We start from the raw sequence: 20681 nt of genomic DNA on the forward strand, positions 1-20681 counted from the left end.
GCTGCCACGGCCCGTGACTTCTGGGGTGGGGTCACTGCTGCTGACTTCCTGCTCACGCACCCTCTCTGACACCTGCACTCATGCGCTCCCGTTGCCTGCTTCTGAGTTCTGCGTCACCTCTGCTACTGAGTGCTGCTGGAGAAGGGCACGTGGGTGGTGCACCAGCAGCAGCATCCCTGGGCTACAGCCCCAGGAACCAGCCCTGAACAGAACCGACACAATTAGAGCACAAAGCATTAAAACAGTGTGACGGAGGCAATCATGCAGGGCCCTTTGCGGGTCCCTGGTGTTACAAGGGGGAGGTTTTGGCTGGGAGATGGAGGTGGCGACTGGAGGCCGACTTCACACGAATCGGGTTTCCTTGTCTGGGCCTGCCCTGCGGACGGTGACTCCGGCACGTGTGCCAGTCTGTCTCTTTACTTCTGCAGGTGAGTCATGAAGTTTTAGAAAGGCTGGACTCTTGCAGGCCTGTTCCCTCTTCTGCGTGTCTGGTGGAGTTTGGCAATTGTGGGCAGTTGATCCTGTGGTGCATTTTGGATGAGAACCAGAGGCACGTAAGTCAGTGAAGTGCATTTGTATTAGAAGTTGGTACTGCTCTGCCCATCGTGTGGTGTCGAGAAAGACCGTCCTTCTCGTGTGGACCTGGGGACCGGCTGCATCTTCAGGGCCTGCTCCGATCAATAAGAGCTCCAGCGGTGTCTAGTCTTTGCGGAGCCCAGGATCACCTGCAAAGCTCTATAAGGCCCGAATCCCATTTTCTTGACAGATAATTTACCCAGGCTGGGGGGAGGGGCAGCCATAGGAGGCCCCTCTATGGAGTTAAGAGAAAGGGCTGCATTAAGCCGCAGCAGGGGAAAAATACAGGCACTTGTATTCTGCCCGTGCGTCTTCCTTCCCAGGGCTTTCAGCAGCACAGGGAAGCCGGTTCTGGCTGGAGAAAAGGCTGGGGGAGGAGCGGTAATGCAGACCCTCCTTCTCACTGCCACTTGCTTTGCCCATGCCTTCCCATGGCTGCTTTTTGTTGCTAAATTAAGCATGACATCTGATCCAGACCCTCAAGGCCGCAGGTAATTTGCCCTAAGGTCCAGCTGCCAGTGTCCAGTCCCTGCCCTGAAGCCTTGGAACAGAAGGGGCCTAAAGGGCCTGGGGGAGACTAATTCGCTCAGAGCAGGGCTGCATCTTTCTCGGTCGAGGACCATTCGCCTGCTGGGGCAAAAGTTTCACAGGTGCATCCAAAGCTCTGTGGGTGCCTGAGATTAAAAATTCAAATGTTGCCCCAAGTTTTGAATATATCCTTTAAAGGTGACCAAACTCTGCCATCTGAAGCAGCGAGGAAGAGTCCTCTGTTCCCCTCCATTGCTCTTGTCAGTCAAAACCTCCCTTTGGGGAGGGGAAGAAAACAATAATGCAAGAAATCAAGATATTGCAAGAGCAGCTGAGGGCCTTTGTCAATAAAGAGTTGGAACGGAATTTAAAGACTGTACAACAAAAATCTTTTGAAGGGGCAAATAAGCCAGGAAAATATCTAGCTTGGCAACTGAAAAGGAAAAGAGAGAAAAAATTAATTGGGAAGATAGTGGAGGAAGGGAAAAAACTAATGGAGCATCAAGGTATAAAAAGAGCATTCTACAAGTACTATGCCAAATTATTTCAGAAAAAGGTGACAGCTCTAGAGAAAACAGATAGGTATCTAGAAAATGCAAAACTACCTAAGATCTTAAATACAATGAAAGAAACATTAAATGCTCCAATCACAGAAGAAGAAATTTCAGAAGCCATAAAGTTAACCAAGGTAGGGAAAGCACCGGGTCCAGATGGAACTTCAGCAAAATTTTATAAAGTAATGAAAAAAGAACGGGTGCAGACCCTACAAAAGTTGATGAATGAGATTATGAAGAAAAGAGGATTACCAAACACATGGAATGAAGCCAATATTTCACTGATCCCAAAAGAGCAACAAGATCTAACAGATGTTAAGAATTATAGGCCAATATCTCTGTTGAACAATGATTATAAAATTTTTGCAAGAATTTTAGCGGAAAGGCTTAAGAGGTTTTTAATAGACTTTGTGGGAGAAGAACAAGCCGGATTTTTACCGAATAGGCAAATTAGAGACAATTTGAGAGTTGTGATGGATGCTATTGAATATTATGACAAACACCCTGATAAGGAGGTAGGTTTTTTCTTTGCAGATGCAGAGAAGGCCTTTGACAATTTGAATTGGGATTTTATGTTTTTAACAATGGAAAAGATGGAACTGGGGCAAGAATTTATAGAGGCTGTGAAAGCTATTTACAAAGATCAAACAGCGTCATTATGTATACATAGCAATTTGACAGAAAAATTCGAGGTAAGAAAAGGTACAAGACAAGGATGTCCACTTTCACCTTTGCTGTTTGTTACGGTGTTGGAAATACTATTGAGGTGGATAAGAGAAGATGACAGCATAAAAGGTATAAGACTTAAAGGTTTTTCGTACAAGTTCGGAGCATTTGCAGATGATGTGATGTTTATAGTGGAAGAACCAGTCCAGACATTACCGTTACTTTTAGATAAAATTAAAGAATTTGGAGATCTGGCAGGTTTTATTATTAACAAATCAAAATCGACATATTGTCGAAGGCTTTCACGGCCGGAGAAAGATGGTTGTTGTGGATTTTCCGGGTTGTATAGCCGTGGTCTTGGCATTGTAGTTCCTGATGTTTCGCCAGTGAAACATCAGGAACTACAATGCCAAGACCACAGCTATACAGCCCGGAAAATCCACAACAACCAAATCAAAATCGAAATTGCTCTGTAAAAATATGACAAAAAAGAAACAAGGGGGATTAATGTGAAGTGGTCCAAAAAACAAAATACCTGGGAATAGAGGTAACAATTAAAAATAAAGATTTATTTTAAAATAACTATGAAAAGCTGTGGGCACAGGTGGAAAGAGATATGTTGAAATGGAATAAATTGAATTTGTCGCTGTTGGGGCGTATTTCAGTTGTTAAAATGAACGTGTTACCCAGAGTGATGTTTTTGTTACAAACAATCCCAATTGTAAAAGACAAGAAACATTTCATAAAATGGCAAAGGAGAATATCAGACTTTGTATGGGCAGAGAAGAAGCCAAGAGTTAAGATGAAGGTGTTGTGTGATGCAAAAGAGAGGGGTGGTCTACAATTACCAAATTTGAGATTGTATCATGAGGCGATATGTCTGACATGGCTGACAGATTGGGTAAGACTTTCTAACCTTAAAATGTTAGCTCTGGAGGGTCATAATAACTTGTTTGGGTGGCATGCATATCTATGGTATGACAAACATAAAATGGACGGTATGTTTCAACATCATTTTGTAAGAAGGAATGTTTTTATGGTTTGGCAAAAGTATAAGAAGTTTATTGGGGAGAAAAGACCTATGTGGATTGTTCTAGTAGAAGTAGTAAATCCAAGTGCGGAGCACAAGGGAGAAGACTGGCTAACTTATAAAGAACTATTACGGATGGACAGAGACACTTTTAAAATAAAAGACAATGAAGAGTTATCATTTAAATATGGTTGGTTGCAATATCGGCAAATTAAAGACTTATTTGAATCTGACAAAAGAAAAGTGGGTTTTAGAAGTAAAAATTCATAATTAGAAGAGCTTCTATTGGGAGGGGAAATAAAATTGATTTCTAAGATGTATAAGCTTTTACTGAAATGGTTCACGGAAGATGAGATGGTCAAAGTTCAAATGGTAAAATGGGCAGTGAATTTCAACAAAGAAATTACAATGGAGGCTTGGGAATATTTATGGAAAAATACATTGAAGATTTCTACATGTACTAATCTGAAAGAGAATGGATATAAGATGATGTATAGGTGGTATTTAACACCGAAAAAATTAGCAAATGTAAATAATGCCATGTCAAACAAATGCTGGAAATGTAAAAAACATGAAGGTTCCTTTTACCATGGTCGAATCCACATTCACCTATTACCCGCATTTTTAACGGAAATCTTCTGTTTGTCTCCAATCCACAAATTTCTCCTCTCTGTTCACATTCATGCTTCCAATGCGTCTTTCTCGCGCGTTCCTCCGGTCACACAGCCACTGGAAAAACCACTTTTGTGGGCGGGACCTCATTTTCCCGCCCACTTTTTAAAAAATTTTTGAACGCACTATTCCGTTATTTTGATTTTACCATATAAGGAAACATCATCAAAGCGATATATCACATGAACACTTGGAAAGCAATTGGTGCTCGTTTTCGGGTGGGGGATTTAAAAAATCGATAAAAAGGGAAGGGTTTAGGAAAAAACTTTTTGTGGGTGTTAGTGGATGGTCGGTTTGGTTGGTGTCGGTGCTTTGTGTGATGGTCATGGATCCCATAATTGCTATCATTGCTCATGTTATGTGGATCTTAATGGAGTGGCAGACGCAGATGCTGCTGGCCTACCAGCAGTACTCTGTTCAAAGGTGGCGGGCCGCCGCCAGGATTTTTTTCCAGAGTTCTGGAACCACCGTTGCCTGGGCGCATTCAAGAAAACGGCAGCGCCAGCGGTTTCTGCAGTGGTTCCTGCTTGCTGAGATGGAGGAGCAGAGGCAGCACTGGGTGTACCCATGCAGCACGGACTGGTGGGAAAACATTGTGATGGTGCACTGGGATGACCGTCGCTGGATGCGCCGCTTCCGAATGTTCAAGAGCATGTTCATCGAGCTGGTGGAGGCTCATTTAAGCTGCAATTTTTTTTTGATCGAATCTTTGGCATAACGATATTATGCTAAATAGAAACCAATGCCTTATTTCATTGGGGCATTGACGGAGATCCAATATTCCCGGACATGTGTTACCCCATTGTTGTTGAAACCACCAATCAACTCAAGCACCGTCAATAATTTAGGATATTTAATTTTGCTATATTGATAGGAAGAATCTTGCAAGAAATAAATAAAAAATTGTTTTTTTATTCATCAGTACTGCGTAAAATCGATGCTTTGATAAGAATAAATTAACCTTTTTAAAAAGACGTGCCAAATGTTAGAACATCATCCCAGGCAATATTCGAGCTAATGTGAAGTGTCATAGGGGACTGAGTATACATGGGAAAAGCCGGGAAGCCTGATAGCTGTGCTGCTATGTGATCTTTATTGCGCAGGAATATACGCTGTAATTTCGCTATTACATTGATCTAGAGAAAAATAAAAAATAGAAAAAAAACAGGGTATTAGGCTACATTGCCAAAAAAAGTTTTACACTCAACCAGAAATGATTTCGAAGACATCTGAGTTATAATTCCCAGACAATGAAAGAAAAAATGAAGAACAGGCATTAACAGACTACAGAGCACTTGATAATAGAATCGGCCAATGGGAGCGCAGGGAACGGCCAGAAATACTTAAATGGGGGTGGTTTTTTTTAAAAAAAGGCGCGTAAATTGCGCTTGTAGGCGTTCACGTCCACCGTGAAATTCCCGCAAGAAAACAGTGACTGAAGATCCGAGAGGAATGCAGAAGAGATGCGTGTGATTTATTAGGTAATGTGACCGGCACTCGGGAATGCGGGGAAAAGGTGGGAAAAATGCGTTAAAAAAGGAGTAATGTGGATTCGGCCCATATGTGGTGGACGTGTGAAAAGGCCAAGCTTTTTTGGACTAAGATTTATGCAGAAATGTTGTTAATTGTGAAAAGTAACTTGTTGAAGAGCCCGGAACTGCTGTTGTTAGGTTTAAATATGGAAAAAGTTAGTGTCAAGGATAGGACGCTAGTATATTATATGACGGTAGCAGCAAGATTATTATATGCACAGTATTGGAAACAAGAAGAAATACCAGAAGTTGAAGATTGGATTCAGAAGCTGTTGTACATGGTGGAGATGGATAAAATGACAAGAAAATTGAAAGATCAAAATCCAAGTGAATTTTTGAATGACTGGGGAAAATTTAGGGACTACCTTGAAAATAAGTGGGATGTGAAAGGACAACTGTGGTCTCTGGATAACTATTAAGATGTACAGAGAATAAGTATGAACTTTACCTTTAATAATAGAAACAAATAATAGAATAGGGATAATGATAAGAAATAAGGGGTTATAGTGCTGTTGGGAGTCAAAAAGGAAAAGGGTGGAGGGAGAAGGGGTGGGAGCATATATACCAGAATAGGGGGTAAATGAAGTTATACTATGTATTATGGAATGTGTGGAATGTATGTTATCTCATCCAATAAAAATTGATTTAAAAAAAAAAACACCTCCCTTTGGGGAGGAAGTGGGGGAAGAAGCAAGAGGCCTCTCCAGCATGGCTTCCATGCCCCACCCCCACCCCCAGGTGTAGATTAACGATTGTGAGATGAGGAGGGAACATTGACGCCCAAAGCCACGCAGATATTCACCAGGAGGTCGGCATAAGCGGAGGATCAAGCCCCCTCTGACTTACTTCATGGTAAATCCCATCAGACCGAGCTTTATCAATCTTTTCCAGGGTGTCCTTGGAGAACTGGATAATGTCTTTCACTTTATCCTGGGAAGGCTGAAAAAGACAAAGGGAAGCTATTGAAGGGTGCCGCCCGCATCTTCGTGCTGCCAGATTCCACAGAGAGCGCCCAGCTGGCAAGCTTCCTCATCCTCTTGCGGACTTCAGTTGTAAAGCATCAGGAGGAGCAGAAACAGGCCCAGCATTGGGGGGGTCACAACCCAGTATGCTCCCCAACGGCAGCCAGAATTTGCCTGCTGAGTTTACCCCAGCTCCCCCCTGTGTGGCATTTCAATGGCCTTCTGTTGTAACTCCCATTATTTGTATATGAAGCCAGCAGCACCCAGTGCCCGGTGGAACTGCTAGGATAAAGAGCAAGGCAGCAAGTACTGGACAGAGGAAGAGCAGTCGCTCGGACTTTGTGCCCAGCCTTGTCCCGTGCAACGCTAAGAATACTCAAGCACAGGCGTCTGCCCCAAGCAGCTTATGATCTAACTTTAAAGAGTGGACAGAAGGAAAGCTGGAAGGAATAGAAATCTATGCCCCAAGCAACCCTGAGCCACAGTGCGAGTCTGTGAATATTCAGGATTTTCAGTTCTCAGGCTGTATGTGAAACCCAGGCTTATTTGTTGTTTATTAATTATATTTTTAACCCGCTCTCCCCACAAGCAGGCTCAGGGTGGAAAAAGGCTGCCTGAGCCACCACTGCAATCTGGCCCTCCATAGACAAGGCATCCAGAATCACGGCCAAACTCCTAACTGATGGTACGAGCACAAGTGGTGCCCCCCCCCAAGGTCAGGAGAAGGATCCCTGCCTCCGACAGCCCACGGCCCAAGTACAGGATCTCCATCTTCATGGGATTCAACTTCAGCCTGCTCTGTTCTACCCACATCAACAGATACAACTGGGTGTCATCTGCATATTGATGACAACCCAGTCCGAAACTCTGCACCAACTGGGTGAGGGGGCGCATATAAATATTGAACAACAGGGGAGAGAATATCGCCCCCTGTGGGATGCTGCACTCCAAAGGATGGCATGCGGACACCCTCTCCCCCAGCGCCACCCTCTGTCTCCAACTGTGGAGAAAAGAAACAAGCCACTGCAAGGCCGTCCCTTGGATCCCCACATCAGCGAGACAGTGGGCCAACAACTCATGGTCAACCATGTTGAACACTGCTGAAAGATCTAACAAAATGAGCCAGCACCGCCCCGCCCCGCCCCGATCCAGGTGCCTACGGAGATCGTCCGTGAGGGTGACCAACACTGTCTCTGCCCCATGACCCAAACGGAACCCGGACTGGTATGGGTCCAGGACAGAGGTCTCTTCCAGGGACACCTGTAGCTGATCCGCCACTGCCCACTCAATCACCTTTCCCAGGAATGGGAGGTTCGATACTGGGTGGTAACTGGACGAGTCAGTGGAGTCCAAAGGTGGTTTTTTCAAAAGAGGCCTCACTACGGCTTCCTTTAGCGGCCTGGGAAAAACCCCAGAGCTCAATGATGTATTAATAATGACCTCCAATTGGGCCCCCAACCCATCAGCACTGGCTTTCACCAGGGAGCCCGTAGTGGGCCTCACCAGCCGCAGGATCCTGTCCACCTCCTCCCAGGAGACCAGGCTGAAGTGATCCAGAAATGGGCCAGAAGACAGCCAAGGGGCCTCCAGTTCCCTCACTGTATCAATCGTGGCTGGCAGACCGCAACGGAGGGACGAGATTTTATCTGCAAAAAAGCTCCCCAAAGCCTCACAGCTAACAGCCGAATTTCCAATTTGACGGTCTCCCTGCGATAGGGGGACCAAGGACCGGATCTTTTTGGCCTGCAACAAAACTGTTGCCAAATTTTATGTTATACTAGAAAGGGGAGGGGGAGGGAGACTTGCATGCTGCTGACTCAGAAGTAAGCCCAACTGAGCCTCGTGAGACTTCCTCACTGGGTGCCACATCCGTTCTGGAGGGAAAGAATTGTCTAGTGGGACAAACACACACACAGCCCTGATGGCAGCAGGTCAACAAAACAAAAACCCCTCCCCCCCCCTTGCGGTATCTCTACATAAAGCATTCTTGCTCTAAAAGGTAAAGAAAGAAAAAGATCGCCATGGGCCTCTCGTCCCTCCCACAGAAGCCTCAGCAGATCGTAGATCAAGAGCAGAACCACAAGTGACAAAAGGCACAGATTGGACACTTGTCTGCTTCCCTCAAGTTTTTATGGGAAATGTAGGCGTCCTGGTCTTGCAGCTTGGCTCTCCGACTGCTGTCCAATGGACTTTTCAACAGTCACTTGTCCAACATTCCGCCAAGCTGCCTACATTTCCCATCAAAACTTGAGGGAAGCTGACAAGTGTCCAACCTGTGCCTTTTGTCACTTGTGGTCCCGCTCCAAGTCAGTGTTCCTGATCCTCAAAAAACTGCTTTATACTCTCCAGCCAAGCTCCTTCTCTCTTCCTCCGCCCTGTCCCTAGGGCTGCCAGACCCCCAGTGGGGGTGGGGGATCCCCCGCCCCCACCCTACCAACCCCGCCCCCACCTACCTAGCCAGCGGGGGGGCGCGCACCTTCAATGTGCGCCCTCCTGCAGTGCTGCGCGCCCCCACGCACAGCAGCAGCCAGGATCAGGCCTGTTTTGGCCTGGATCTGCAAGGGCCTACAACAGACCCAATCCACACCTAAACAGGCCCGATCCACGCCAAAACGGGCGTGGATCGGGCCCGTTTGGGCGCAGATCGGGCCTGTTGTGGGCCCCTGCGGAGCGCAGGAACGCTCCCATGCTCCACAGGGGCCTTAAACGGGCCCGATCCGCGCCAAAACGGACCCAATCTGTGCCAAAATGGGCGCGGATTGGGCCCGTTTTGGCGTGAATTAGGCCCGTTGTTGGCCCCTGCAGAGTGCAGGAACACTCCTGTGCTCCGCAGGGGCCCACAGCGGGCCCAATCCACGCCCAAACGGGCTGCGTGGCTTGCAGGAGCGCGCGCACGCACCCCCCCCCCCCAGGTAAGAGCCAGGCCCCAATCTCCCGCTGGGAGATCGAGGGGGCCTAGCAACCCTACCTGTCCCTCAAGAGCCAGGAAACAATCGACCCCACAGAGATCAACAGGAAAAACTCGTTTTGTCCACCCCAGACAACCCCTCGTTAATAGGCAGCGCAGCGCAGCATAGCGAAGGCAAAACCACACCCCACGGCTCAGCCCTCTGCTACTAGGCCACTAGGCGCCAGGCCCTCTCTTGCTCTATTTCCCCATGGGCATCCATGGGTTGTACCCTGGAAAGGAGCCTGTTCCTCTAAAAAGGATGGGAGTGGCGGAAGAAGCAAGCAAAGGCTCTTGCGACGGGAGCTCTTGAGAAGCTCTTGAGAAGGGAGCTGACAGCTGGCAAGCCCCAGGCTGGCAGCCAGTTCAGTTATTTTAATTTGCTCTTCCTGGAAAGGAGGTAAGCAGCTGAGCTGGGTGGGGCCCTGTCCCCCTTGCCCTGGGGTTGCCAGTCCCCTGGCTGGGGCAGGAGATCCCTCTCCCCGCCTCTTGTTTTCCACCCACTGCTTAGAGCAGCAGCAGGAGAACAAAATTTTAAATGATAGTTGGGCCGATGGCATGACATCACGTGGGTGTGGCATCACTTGGGCATCATTTCTGCGATGTCCCACCATTGCTGCTGTCTGCTCTTCCCTGCCCCTGCCCCCTGAGCTCCCACTGGTTGCCAGTCCAGGCTGCGCAACCCTACTAGTAGACCAGCCATCCCATATGGAGCTGTTTTCACAGGATGTGTGGATGTACTGTGTGAACCAGTCCAGCATACTAGGATATAATTCACAAGTACAAAACGTATCACAAAAAACACTTTTAAGTTTCACTTTGCAAGTCAGCATATTAAACACTCACAAACTCAGCTAACCCTAACCTAGAATTAGAGGTTGTCAGTCACCCCAGTAGGATTATTTGCAGGCGCTACCAACTGGTTCTTTGATGTGACAACGCCATAAGAAAATTCAGCCCGTGTAGCAACACAAACAACCTCCTGCCAGATTTTTCCATCTGGAGGCTTTTTCTGTTAATCAGGGCAACAAGGACAACCTACGTCAAAATGGCCTAATGCAGGGTAGGGTTTTTTTTGGTTGTTATTGTTGTGGAGACCAACAAAAAAAGCCACTGCTCAGATTTCACTTCATTGGGGCATTTTCCGTTAAGAATGCTTCATGCACAGAGTATCTTTGGGCTGTGACAGCAGTCAATTCACCTGGCGAAATACAGGCCGTTTCCACATGGCTTACCTTATTCTGCAAAATAGCGAAATCTCGTGCGAAATCTCGTGAGAAGACGCTGTCATTGCGTCTTCTCACGAGATTTCGCTATTTTGCAGAATAAGGTAAGCCATGTGGAAATGGCCACTAACTACAAAACTAGAGTGGGGAGCAATAGGATCTCTCAGGGCAAGTCCCGCTCGCCTGCAGCAGGGGGCGTCTTGCCTCACTGCCGTAACATGGGGCAATCCTGCCTCGGAGGAGTGCCTTTAGGCTGTGGTAACAGTCAGTGCACCTGACATCACCGTAACTATAAACATCGGGTGGAGAAGAAAAGGTTCTTTCAGGAAACAGCTCAGCACAACCCCTCTGCCGACACTCTGCTGGCGTTCTAATCACGGAGCTGGACCCACCAGGGCTAGTGCAGAACTTGGGCTTGCTGTACTGTGTAAAGAGAGCAAAGCACGGATTTTTCATGCAGGTGCAGCTTCCATTTGCATGAAGGGAACCCCAGCCTAATATCTGCCCCCCTGAGGAACAGGCTGTATGCCCAGGTGGTCCCTAATGTTGGCATTCGGAGAGATATACAGGCTGCTGAGGACTGACTTTCTGGCCACAGAAGCAGTGGGGAAATTCATGAACTTCCGTGGAATGGAGTAGGGTGGGGCTTTAAAGGTGAATTCCCCGAGTTTGGCCAATTTCTTCGTCGCTTTGATTGTCGCTTGTTGCAAGGGACCTGGGCTAGGGTTATTTTTGTGCATTGCCCACACCTGCCGGCAAAGACTGGGCTGGTATATTGTGCTAGATCACCACTACTCTGGAGCCCAAATGCTCTCAGTTTCCTAGCTGCTCTTTCCAGCCAGAGAGACCTGTAACAACATGGCCTGCAGTGCCTCGGCGCCTGAGACTTCCCCTGGATACTCTCTGTTGAACCTCCTTTCCCTCTTTATTGGGTCAGGAGCTGTTTTGCTTCTCCCCCCCCCCTTGGCTACAGGCTCTGGTGCTGCTCGTGGAGGAGTGCGATGCACTGGTTGTCCAGCGAGACCCTGGGCACAGGGGAATTGGCAGCGCACTGCAGAGCATGTCCCTCAATCCCCCCAAAAGCGCAGCAGAAAAATCTATGTGGGGCAAACTCCCCGACAGGGCTTTTCCGCGCAAACTACTTTTGCTGGTTCTGGCCCATACCACTTTGGGGGTTCTGCTGAATTCAGCATGCTTAACTCCCCCTTCAGATTTCAATGCAGCGTTTTCAGGGGTTCTCTTCGGGTTTTGTGCCTGCGCCTATTCCCTGAGGTTTTTCTCAGTGTGGCTTTGAGTCAGCTTTTCCTTCCCCTCTGCCTTCTTTCCCCACCCACCTCTGGTCTCGCCACCCTCCTCTCAGCTCCTCCCTCCCCCTTGCCCCCTCCTCTTTCCCCGGCACATCATAAGCATGTTATGTCAGACTAAATTTTGTTGTGGTTAAGTGGATCTCTTTCAGGTTTTCAAAGATTAACTAACTGTGCTTTAGGAGTAAAAAGTTCTGCCCTTGCTCTGCTGCACCAGCATTGCTCCTGTGCCATGTTGGGCTTCCTTTCGCTTCCCTTTCTCTTTTGTTTTTGTTCCCCCCCCCGCCCCGCTAACGCCTTAGTGCTGGTTCCTTTGGCTGTCATAACAACATGGTAATGCAATTGGACATATACAGAAATTAAAAAAGGGATGGTGGTGCTGTGGCAGCACCAGTGAGGCTGACAGTGACACCCATGGGCACATCCACACCTCGCCACAGAACCCTCTTTATTCCACGGTGGCATGGACAAAAATGCCAGCACCCACACCGAGATTGCAAGCGGGGTGAAGGAAGGTAAGTGGCCCAAACTTAATCTGCTCCTTCAGGAGCGAACACTCAAAAAGAGAGGAGTAAATTGCCTGTGTGGAAAAGGCCAGAGATGAATGCCTCTAGGCCCCTGTCGCCCGCACTCATGTGCTCAGAGACATCCGTGCCGGGACTCGCTGTTTGGTCTTGCTTTCCAGTGGAAGGTCTGAGGTTTGCCTCCGGTCGTGGGCTGCCTTCACCCGCTGGCCCTTTGGTCAGCCACTGACTTACCTTCTCCGCGCCCTCTTTCACCGCTAACATCAGGTCGTCTTTGATCCTTTGCTGGCAGTGCTGGCAAGTGCAGTCGAAATAATACTGCTTCTTCAGCTGCTGCTGCCTGTCTTCGCTGACATTGAGGAAATCGATATAGGAAACCGTCAGTTCTTGCCCCGCGGAGATCTTTCCCAGGGCACGTAGTTCTATCCTTAAACAAAGAAAGAAAAAGCACTAAATAAAGGAAAGGTCTGCCTGGTGTTGAGAGTTACATACCTGAGGGATCAGTCTCAATATAAAGGGCTACTATCCGGAACTGTTTGCGTTTTTGTACCGTGAGTTCTGCAATTGTGTAAGTCCTGTAACAATAAAAGTTCAGTTCTGCACAAGTGAAATGAATGTGAATGGTTTCTCTTACTTTGTGCAACTTATTGGCACGATTTCCCCCCCCCCGCCCCCAAATCTGCATTAGTCTCGGGGAGGGGCAAGGAGCTCGTGGGGGCCTCGTTCTCTTGCCCCTGAATAGCTTGCTCAGCAGCCTCTGAGATTTCAGTCCACACATTTTCAAGCGTCTTCGCAACCATAACACTTGCTTTGTTAAATGAAATATGGGATTCCCAGGAAGCTGAATTCTGCAGTCGGTGCAACTGCCTGTCCCATTCCCCCTCTTCCTTCCGCAGAGCTACAGCAAACACACAGCCTTGCCCACAGCGTCAGTGGAACATCCCTAGAGAGCTTGTCGTTCTCACTTTTCGTCCCTGGAAAGCCCCTCTGCTTCCCCGCTCTCATTCATGAAAAGATGCCTTGGTCGGGACGGGGTCTGTAGGCTAGGCTACTGAGTACTGTCTGCAGATGTAGATCTGCTCCTACTAGGGGGTGTCCAGGTTGCTAAATGTGCCATGCAAATTACTTGTGCTTCAGGAAGATTTCATCTTTGTGCTCAGCTTTATTCTTATTTTCAAATTTTCTGCTACCAGACCCTGTTGCAACTGCTGTTCATCATGGTATTTTCTCGGTGAATGTCCTTGGTGTTGATTAAATTGTATTTTCACTTGCTTTGTGTAATATGCCTTGGATCTCAGTGAGAAAGGCAGACTATAAATAAATAAATAACTACCCCCCCCCGACGCCTTTCAAATGGAACTCGAGCAGAGAGCGCCGTGGCATGGAACGTGGCCTCCCGGGGGGGGGGGGCAGAGCACCAGAGAAGAGCAGCAGCTCTGGCACCAGCTACATCTCAGGGTGAACGGCAATGCTGGTGATAACTCTTTGGGGGAAAGACAGTTCCTCCACTGCAAAATGGCCAACCTGTTTGGGAACCTTCTTCCTGAAATCACCCCCCCCCCCGACTCCACCGCCGCGCCTTTGGGCAGCAGTCCCAGCAGGGGCTGTGCTAGTCTCTAGGCTGCCCCTCCTGAAGTCCTCCAAGCAGCTCAGGGGCGCTTTCACGGGGCTGCTCCCAGGGGGACTCCTCTCCCCAGGTGGCACTGATGCACCCGAGGCCTGTCCAGAACATTCTCTGGGTCGGTTCAACGAGGCCCAAAGTGAATGGAGTGCTGAGGGCTGTTGATTCCCGGGCAATGTGCTGACATCACTCCTGGCACAACGGGGGTGGGGGTGGGGGGATGTATTTCTAAGGACGGCCAAACGGAAAGATTTCTGTTTCAATCGCTTCATTAGACTCCTGCAATGTGCCGTGGAAAATACGGTTCCAATCCTCTCCTCTTTGGTCATTTCATTTGATGAACGTGGAGGTTTGGGAGGCTTCCCCATGCCTGCAGAATGATGTCAAACAAACCTGAGCAGTAGATTTTTGACCACAGTATTTTCAGCAGCTGTCTGTCTCGGCAGGGCACATTGCAGGTAAAGCTCTAATGTGTGTTCTTTATTGTATACCCACTCTCCTCGGAAAGCCCAGAACACCTTTCTTGGGGCTCCCCTCCAGACTGTTATTGGGTCTCAGCTTAGCTTCCAAAAGGCCCTCGCTCTGGGGGCCTCAAAACCTTCCAATGAGTCCTCCTAACAGAGTGATTGGGAAGGACTGAGAATGTGCGCCTTCACAATCATGCCAGTCTCCGGGAAGAGGACGACACATCCATACTAGCCGACACAGACCTACTTTCTAGCAGAAAAGACGGGTCCTTTGCTGGGAGAGAGGGCGGGGGAAGGGGCATTCCTTTACAGGAAACACTGACCATATTCCCAGTAAGGAAAACAAATTAACAGATGCCTAGGAAGACTCTTGGTTTCAGGCATGCAAAACCTTCTGTTCATAGGCACAGTACTTGGTTTGCAGAACTGAGGAAGAGAAATTCTTAGGCTATACCACTTCAACCGGCATGGAAAGGCTTGCTTGTTTGTATGTACTCTCGGGGGAGGGGGGGCCTTCCAGGTCTAATGGCTTGGCTGCATCCTGCACTAGGGAGGGAGTTTAGCAAGGGAAGAGGCGTTTTGTAGCAAAACTTTCAGGCCTGAAGCCTGGGCCTCTAAGGGTCAGGCTAAACGAGACACCAGGCACGTGTTCATTCACGTGTTGAGTGGTGCAATTTTACCTGGGAATGGTAGTTTTCCGAGGCAGAATCACGGGGATCCATGGGGCAGAGGAAGGGTTCCCTCACTGCCTTCCCCCTCCTCTGCTGGCTGCTGAGCCCCCACCTCCACATGCTCTGGTCGCTGTTACTGCTGGGGACAACGACGAAACTTTGCAATTGGTTTCTCCAGCAATCTCAACAGGGAGAAGAACTACCAGCCCGCGCGCGCACACACACCCCGCCCCCCTGCCCATGATCTGGCTGCTAGGGACGACGGTGGAACTTTGCTTGGGGCTCAGACTAGACAACAATGCAGGGGGATTTTTGAGACCTTCATTAAAAGAACCAGTTTGGCGTAATGGTTAAGAGCGGCAGGACTCTAATCTGGAGAGCCAGGTTTGCTTCCCCACTCCCCTCCTCTTGAAGCCAGCTGGGTGACCTTGGGTGAGTCACAGCTCTTTCAGAGCTCTCTCAGCCCCACCCACCTCGCAGGGTGACTGTTGTTGTGAGGATAATAATGACATACTTTGTAACCACTCTGAGTAGGCGTGAAGTTCTCTGAAGGGCAGAATATAAATCGAATGTTGTTGTTGTTGTTGTTGTTGTGATCAGGGCTTTTTTTCTGGGAAAAAAGGTGGCAGAACTCAGTGGGTTGCCCTCAGAGAAAATGGTCACATGGCTGGTGGGCCCGCCCCCTGATCTCCAGACAGAGGGGAGTTGAGGTTGCCCTCCGTACCGTTTGGCAGCACGGAGGGCAATCTCAACTCCCCCCTGTCGGGAGATCAGGGGGCGGGGCCACCAGCCATGCGACCATTTTCAAGAGGTGCCGGAACTCCGTTCCCCCGCGTTCCCCCTGAAAAAAAGCCCTAGTTATGATTATTATTTAAAAAACTCTAAAGCAACTAAAGAAACTGCTAGAGGAGCTTTAAACCTATCTTCCTATACTATTTTTTCCCAAACCAAATTTCCCTCCCCTGGTCCTCATGCTATTTCTAAACTAAACGGTGATCGTAGGGCTTCTAAGCTCATTTGGCTTTTTGCTGTGCTACAGCTGGACCTTCTTCAAGAACACCTGGCATCTGGCTTAGTAAGACATTGAGACAGCAGATTTCACCCAGAGCTTGGGGGGGGGGTCCATTCCTCTCCCCATTGAGATTGCTAAAGAAAACAATGGCAAAGCTTCCTCATTGTCGCTTGCAGTAATAGCAGCCAGGGCATGTGCGGGGGCGGGGGGGGGTTGCTGAGCAGCCAGCGGGGGGGGGGCAGGGAGGGAATCCTTCTCTCCCCCAGCGATCCCACACAGCTTTGTCTGTGAAGACTACAGTTCCCAGGTTAAATTGTGTCACTCAGTATGTTAATGAACACATGCGTAGCGCCTTGTTTACTCTTACCCTAAACCAGACTATCACAACCCCCCTTTGGAACAATACAGATTTTCATCTAATTATACAGTCTAAGGAAAGTATACAGTTTCTTTCTTCTGGTTGCACAAACTGGCCTAGAGTCCAGTTTTTGCCAGCCAAAATACAAATCAATTATCTTACTAATTTCCATATCTAACAATGCAAAAAGACAAACACATCATTTGGATGCGCACACATTCTTGCTGCTTACAAGAATGCCATCCAAGTGACTTAATTTTTTTAAACAAGACCTTAAATGAATGAAATGGATCCTATATGCATTTTACAAAGAACAAAAAACCAAAATGTGCCTGCATGCAAGTTAGAGCATAGAAAGAGTGGAGTACTCGTTGTTGTTATTTCAGGGAGCAAACACTGCATTATTTTAGCTTCTAAAATCAATAGGGTTTCTTTAAGGAAACCATTTGTTTTGAACAATTCCAGGGCACCAAGTTGTCTTCAATTCCCGTTGTTAACTAAAGCAGGCCAGAAACAGTGAGCACGAACCAGGAAAGACCAGGGCCGATTCCAGACGGCCCTCTGCCTCCCGAAATGTTGCGCGTCGTCGCGCGTTGTCGCGCAGAAAACGCGAAATATCGCGTTTTCCGCGCGACGACGCGCAACATTTCGGGAGGCAGAGGGCCGTCTGGAATCGGCCCTGGTGCAAATCTTGCTTCTCCATACATTCACTGGGTGGTTGACAATGTGGAAATAATAGTACTGATCTCCTTGCAATGAACAAAGTTGTTGTAAGGATAACTCAGGACATACCTAGACAGTGCGGCATCCACAGCTCCAAGACCTGCGGACATCACTTGGGCTGTTTAAAAATGCCACACAGTGCAATCCTAAGAAGAGTTACTACAGTCTCAGCCCATTGATTTCAGTGGGCTTTGACTGGAGTAACTCTGCTTAGCAATGGGCGGACAGGGGCTGGTTATGATCAGGCCGGCAGCGTGGAGGGACCGGGCACTCTTGTTCCTCTCCCCCTGCACTAGAAAGGGCACAGGGGGGACAAGAGCGCCTGGCCCCACCATGCTGCAGGCCCGATCAGGATCAGGCCTTTGTGCCATTTTTAAATGGCCCAAGTTCACCCGCGGTGTCCATGGCCAGACCTGTGGATGCCGTAACATCTAGTTGTGACTCCAAACTGAATCCAGGAAGTACTTTGAATATTCTGAAGAGCTAAGTGTTGTTCTTCTTATATTACATCTCTCACGTTTTTCAAAGTGATGGCAACTGAGAGCAAAAGCCACATAATGCCTTTTTTTAGGACACAAAATAGTGAGCGAGTTTTTGAGTTCTCCAGAACTCTTTAACAGGCTGGATTATTTGGCATGGGAAAAGATGTTTCCAGCAATGTAAAACTTTGAGCAGGAACACGGATTTAAAATGTTGCTGTGCCAGGTTGTGTCCTTGGCCTTCTGGGATGAAGACACTAAAGAAAGATTGCTGAAAAGCCAGGGGCTTAATGGCAGGGTCTGAAACATCTTTTCTGCCCTCCTCCTCCTTTTTGACATCAAACCTGATCAAGAATTCTGGAGAACTCTAGAACGTGCATAGTGTGTTGTACCAAAACAAACATGGGCCGCCACAATCTGGAATTTCACTCACCACACTGTTGTTAGTCATGCTTACTCCTTTCCAGGGCAAAGCACACAGGAAACCGGCAGCTGGGAGCAGTAGCCCTCTGTGCAGAGCACTGGTTGGCTCATGAACTCATAGCCCCCCCCTCTCATACCCCCAGCTGCCCTCTTCCTGGAGCAGTTTTGCACCATTAAAAATAGATTTTTCAAGCCCCGTATGAATTTGCAAGTACATAATCCCGGGGTCCCCGATGGGGTTTCCAGGTCCCCTGACTCCCCTGGCGGTAGATTGGGAGCCTGGCACCCACCTTGCTGTGCTCCTGGTTCCTGGTTTTCACATGTGTGCACAGTGCACTCGCACTCCCAGCTTGCATGATGACGTCCCTTCTGGGAAGTGATGTCATTGTGCAAGGTCAAAGGGTGGCTAGGAGTGCTCCCGCGGGCTGGATTGGCCCGCTGCCCTGCTGCAGGGCTCAGTTCAGCCTGAAACGGGCCTCCTGTGGGGCGTGTTTCAGCCTGAATCGGGCTGCTGTGGATGCGGGAGCGTGCCGCGTCGCCAATGGGGGGTGCCCCAGGGAGCAGGGGGGGCCCCCGCTGGCCAAGTAAGCGGGCATGGGGGGAAGGGTGGGAGCAGGGGATCCCCTGCCCTGGATGGGGGAATCACTTTCAAATGTTGTGGAAGGTATTCCTTTCTTCTTGTATACAGTGGTCTATGATGGAAACATTCCTGAGACCAATTCCCCACCGGGAGAGACCACAGCTGATATCTGGGATCTATATGGAATTGGAGGAGTGAATGTAACTTTGCAGAACTGCACAACCACCAATTGCACTGCGCTCTTGAAAAAGAGATTTCGAAACAGGAGTTCAGCTTGCGCCCTGTTGAGCGCACGGTGGTCTGTCATCTTCCCTGAGGGCTGGACGTCTCAGCTGTGGTCTCTCCCGGTGGGGCATTGGTCTCAGGAACGTTTCCAGTATAGAACACTGTATACAAGAAGAAAGGAATACCATTCCACAACATTTGAAAGTGATTTTTGGGACGTTTACACCCTGTCAGGGGAGGACTTTTGTTTTGTGCATTCTCTATAGTGCTTACTTAATAGCTGTGAACAGCAGCCTGAACTTAGACATATATATATAAAATGTTTTGGCTTATTTTGTTGCATTTGTGTGACTGCATAATTATTGTATGGGTCTGTAGACCTTATTACTGTGGGTTTGTTTTTCTGTGTGTATTCTGGTTACCACTCAGTATTGCCCTTCCTATTTCACATTGCCTGGATGGGGGAATGGCACCCCTAGTGCCCAACATGGTGTCTGTGGGCACCATGCAGAGTGGCGTTGGCAGCACTGATACCTTTCTTGGAACCCACCAAGTGTTCTTAGGAAGTGGGCCAGGGCAGGAGGGGCTTTTGCCCAGCAGTACTCTGTCCTGATTGGCCGCTGGAGAACGGATTGGCTGTGCACATTTGTTAGAAGCTGCTTCAGCGGCAGCTGCCGTCACAGCACAAGTCTCTTCACTCTGATGTGACTGAAGATAAGCTGTGCGTATGCAAGAAAATATTTTTAAACAATATGTTCATTTTAAAAGGCGTGCTATTAAATAGAGCTTCTGCCTGAAATGCTGAGGAGTTACTGTCAGAGGTATGCACAACCTCACTTCCTAATAGGGTTAACAGGTCCCCTTAGCCTCTCAGCAGGGGGCCTAGCGTTTTCCTGCCTGCTTGGCCCATGATTCTCCTTGCACGGGAACTGAGGTCATCACGCAGGTGTGGGGACATGCGCACACTTTGCAGCTGGCCAATTTTGGCCTCAAATGGGCTACAACAGGCCCCACTGGGGGCCAAAATTGCCCCTTTGCAAAGTGCGGGAGCACTCTCAGGGTGGCACTACGGCATCACTCCCGGGAGTGATGTCAATGCACTGCCCAGGAGCGTGCCCAGGAGGCCCATTTCCATGCCTTCCTCCCCCTCTGGCAAGGTAAGCAGAGGCAGGGGGCGGGAGTGAAAGCAGGGAATCCCCCGCCCCCAATGGGAGAATGGGATCCCTACTTCCAACTGTCTATGGTTGGCTCCACCTTTTGTGGCAGCCATTTTGTGATTCAGTCTCTCTCTTGTGGCAGCCATTTTGTGTTTGCATTCATCATCAAGTGTCAGAATTCCAAAGGTACCCGCAGGCTCAAAAAGGTATCTTCTAGGCCGAGTGAAATGTTGCTTAAAGCAAGATTTTTTGAACTCAAAATGTACAACATGAAAAAGTCAGGGGTGGGGGGGAACCTCATGTGAAGTATCTCTGAGTCAAGCATTTCACACATTCCAAATGAAGACCACGTAAAATCTGACGTTCTTAATTATTCTACTGGAAAAACTGAGGACACGAAGGCGCCCACACTTGTGTCATTCTACAGAATGTGCAAAATAGTAA

The 20681-nt window shown here is 48.6% G+C and overlaps 1 protein-coding gene across 2 annotated transcripts in view; it reads right to left on the reverse strand.

Moving 5' to 3' along the window:
• Window positions 1-20681, reverse strand: part of SMYD1 (SET and MYND domain containing 1) — a 53855-nt gene that overhangs the window by 6060 nt on the left and 27114 nt on the right. For both annotated transcript variants that reach the window (XM_054991484.1, XM_054991485.1), the window contains 2 exons: window positions 12756-12948; window positions 6405-6497 (listed from right to left, as the gene is read on the reverse strand). In XM_054991484.1, coding sequence (XP_054847459.1) covers window positions 6405-6497; window positions 12756-12948 — 286 coding nt within the window. The remainder of the gene's footprint in view (window positions 1-6404; window positions 6498-12755; window positions 12949-20681) is intronic.

The sequence above is a fragment of the Eublepharis macularius genome, chromosome 11, assembly GCF_028583425.1.
Source record: "Eublepharis macularius isolate TG4126 chromosome 11, MPM_Emac_v1.0, whole genome shotgun sequence".
Taxonomy (NCBI): Eukaryota; Metazoa; Chordata; class Lepidosauria; order Squamata; family Eublepharidae; genus Eublepharis; species Eublepharis macularius.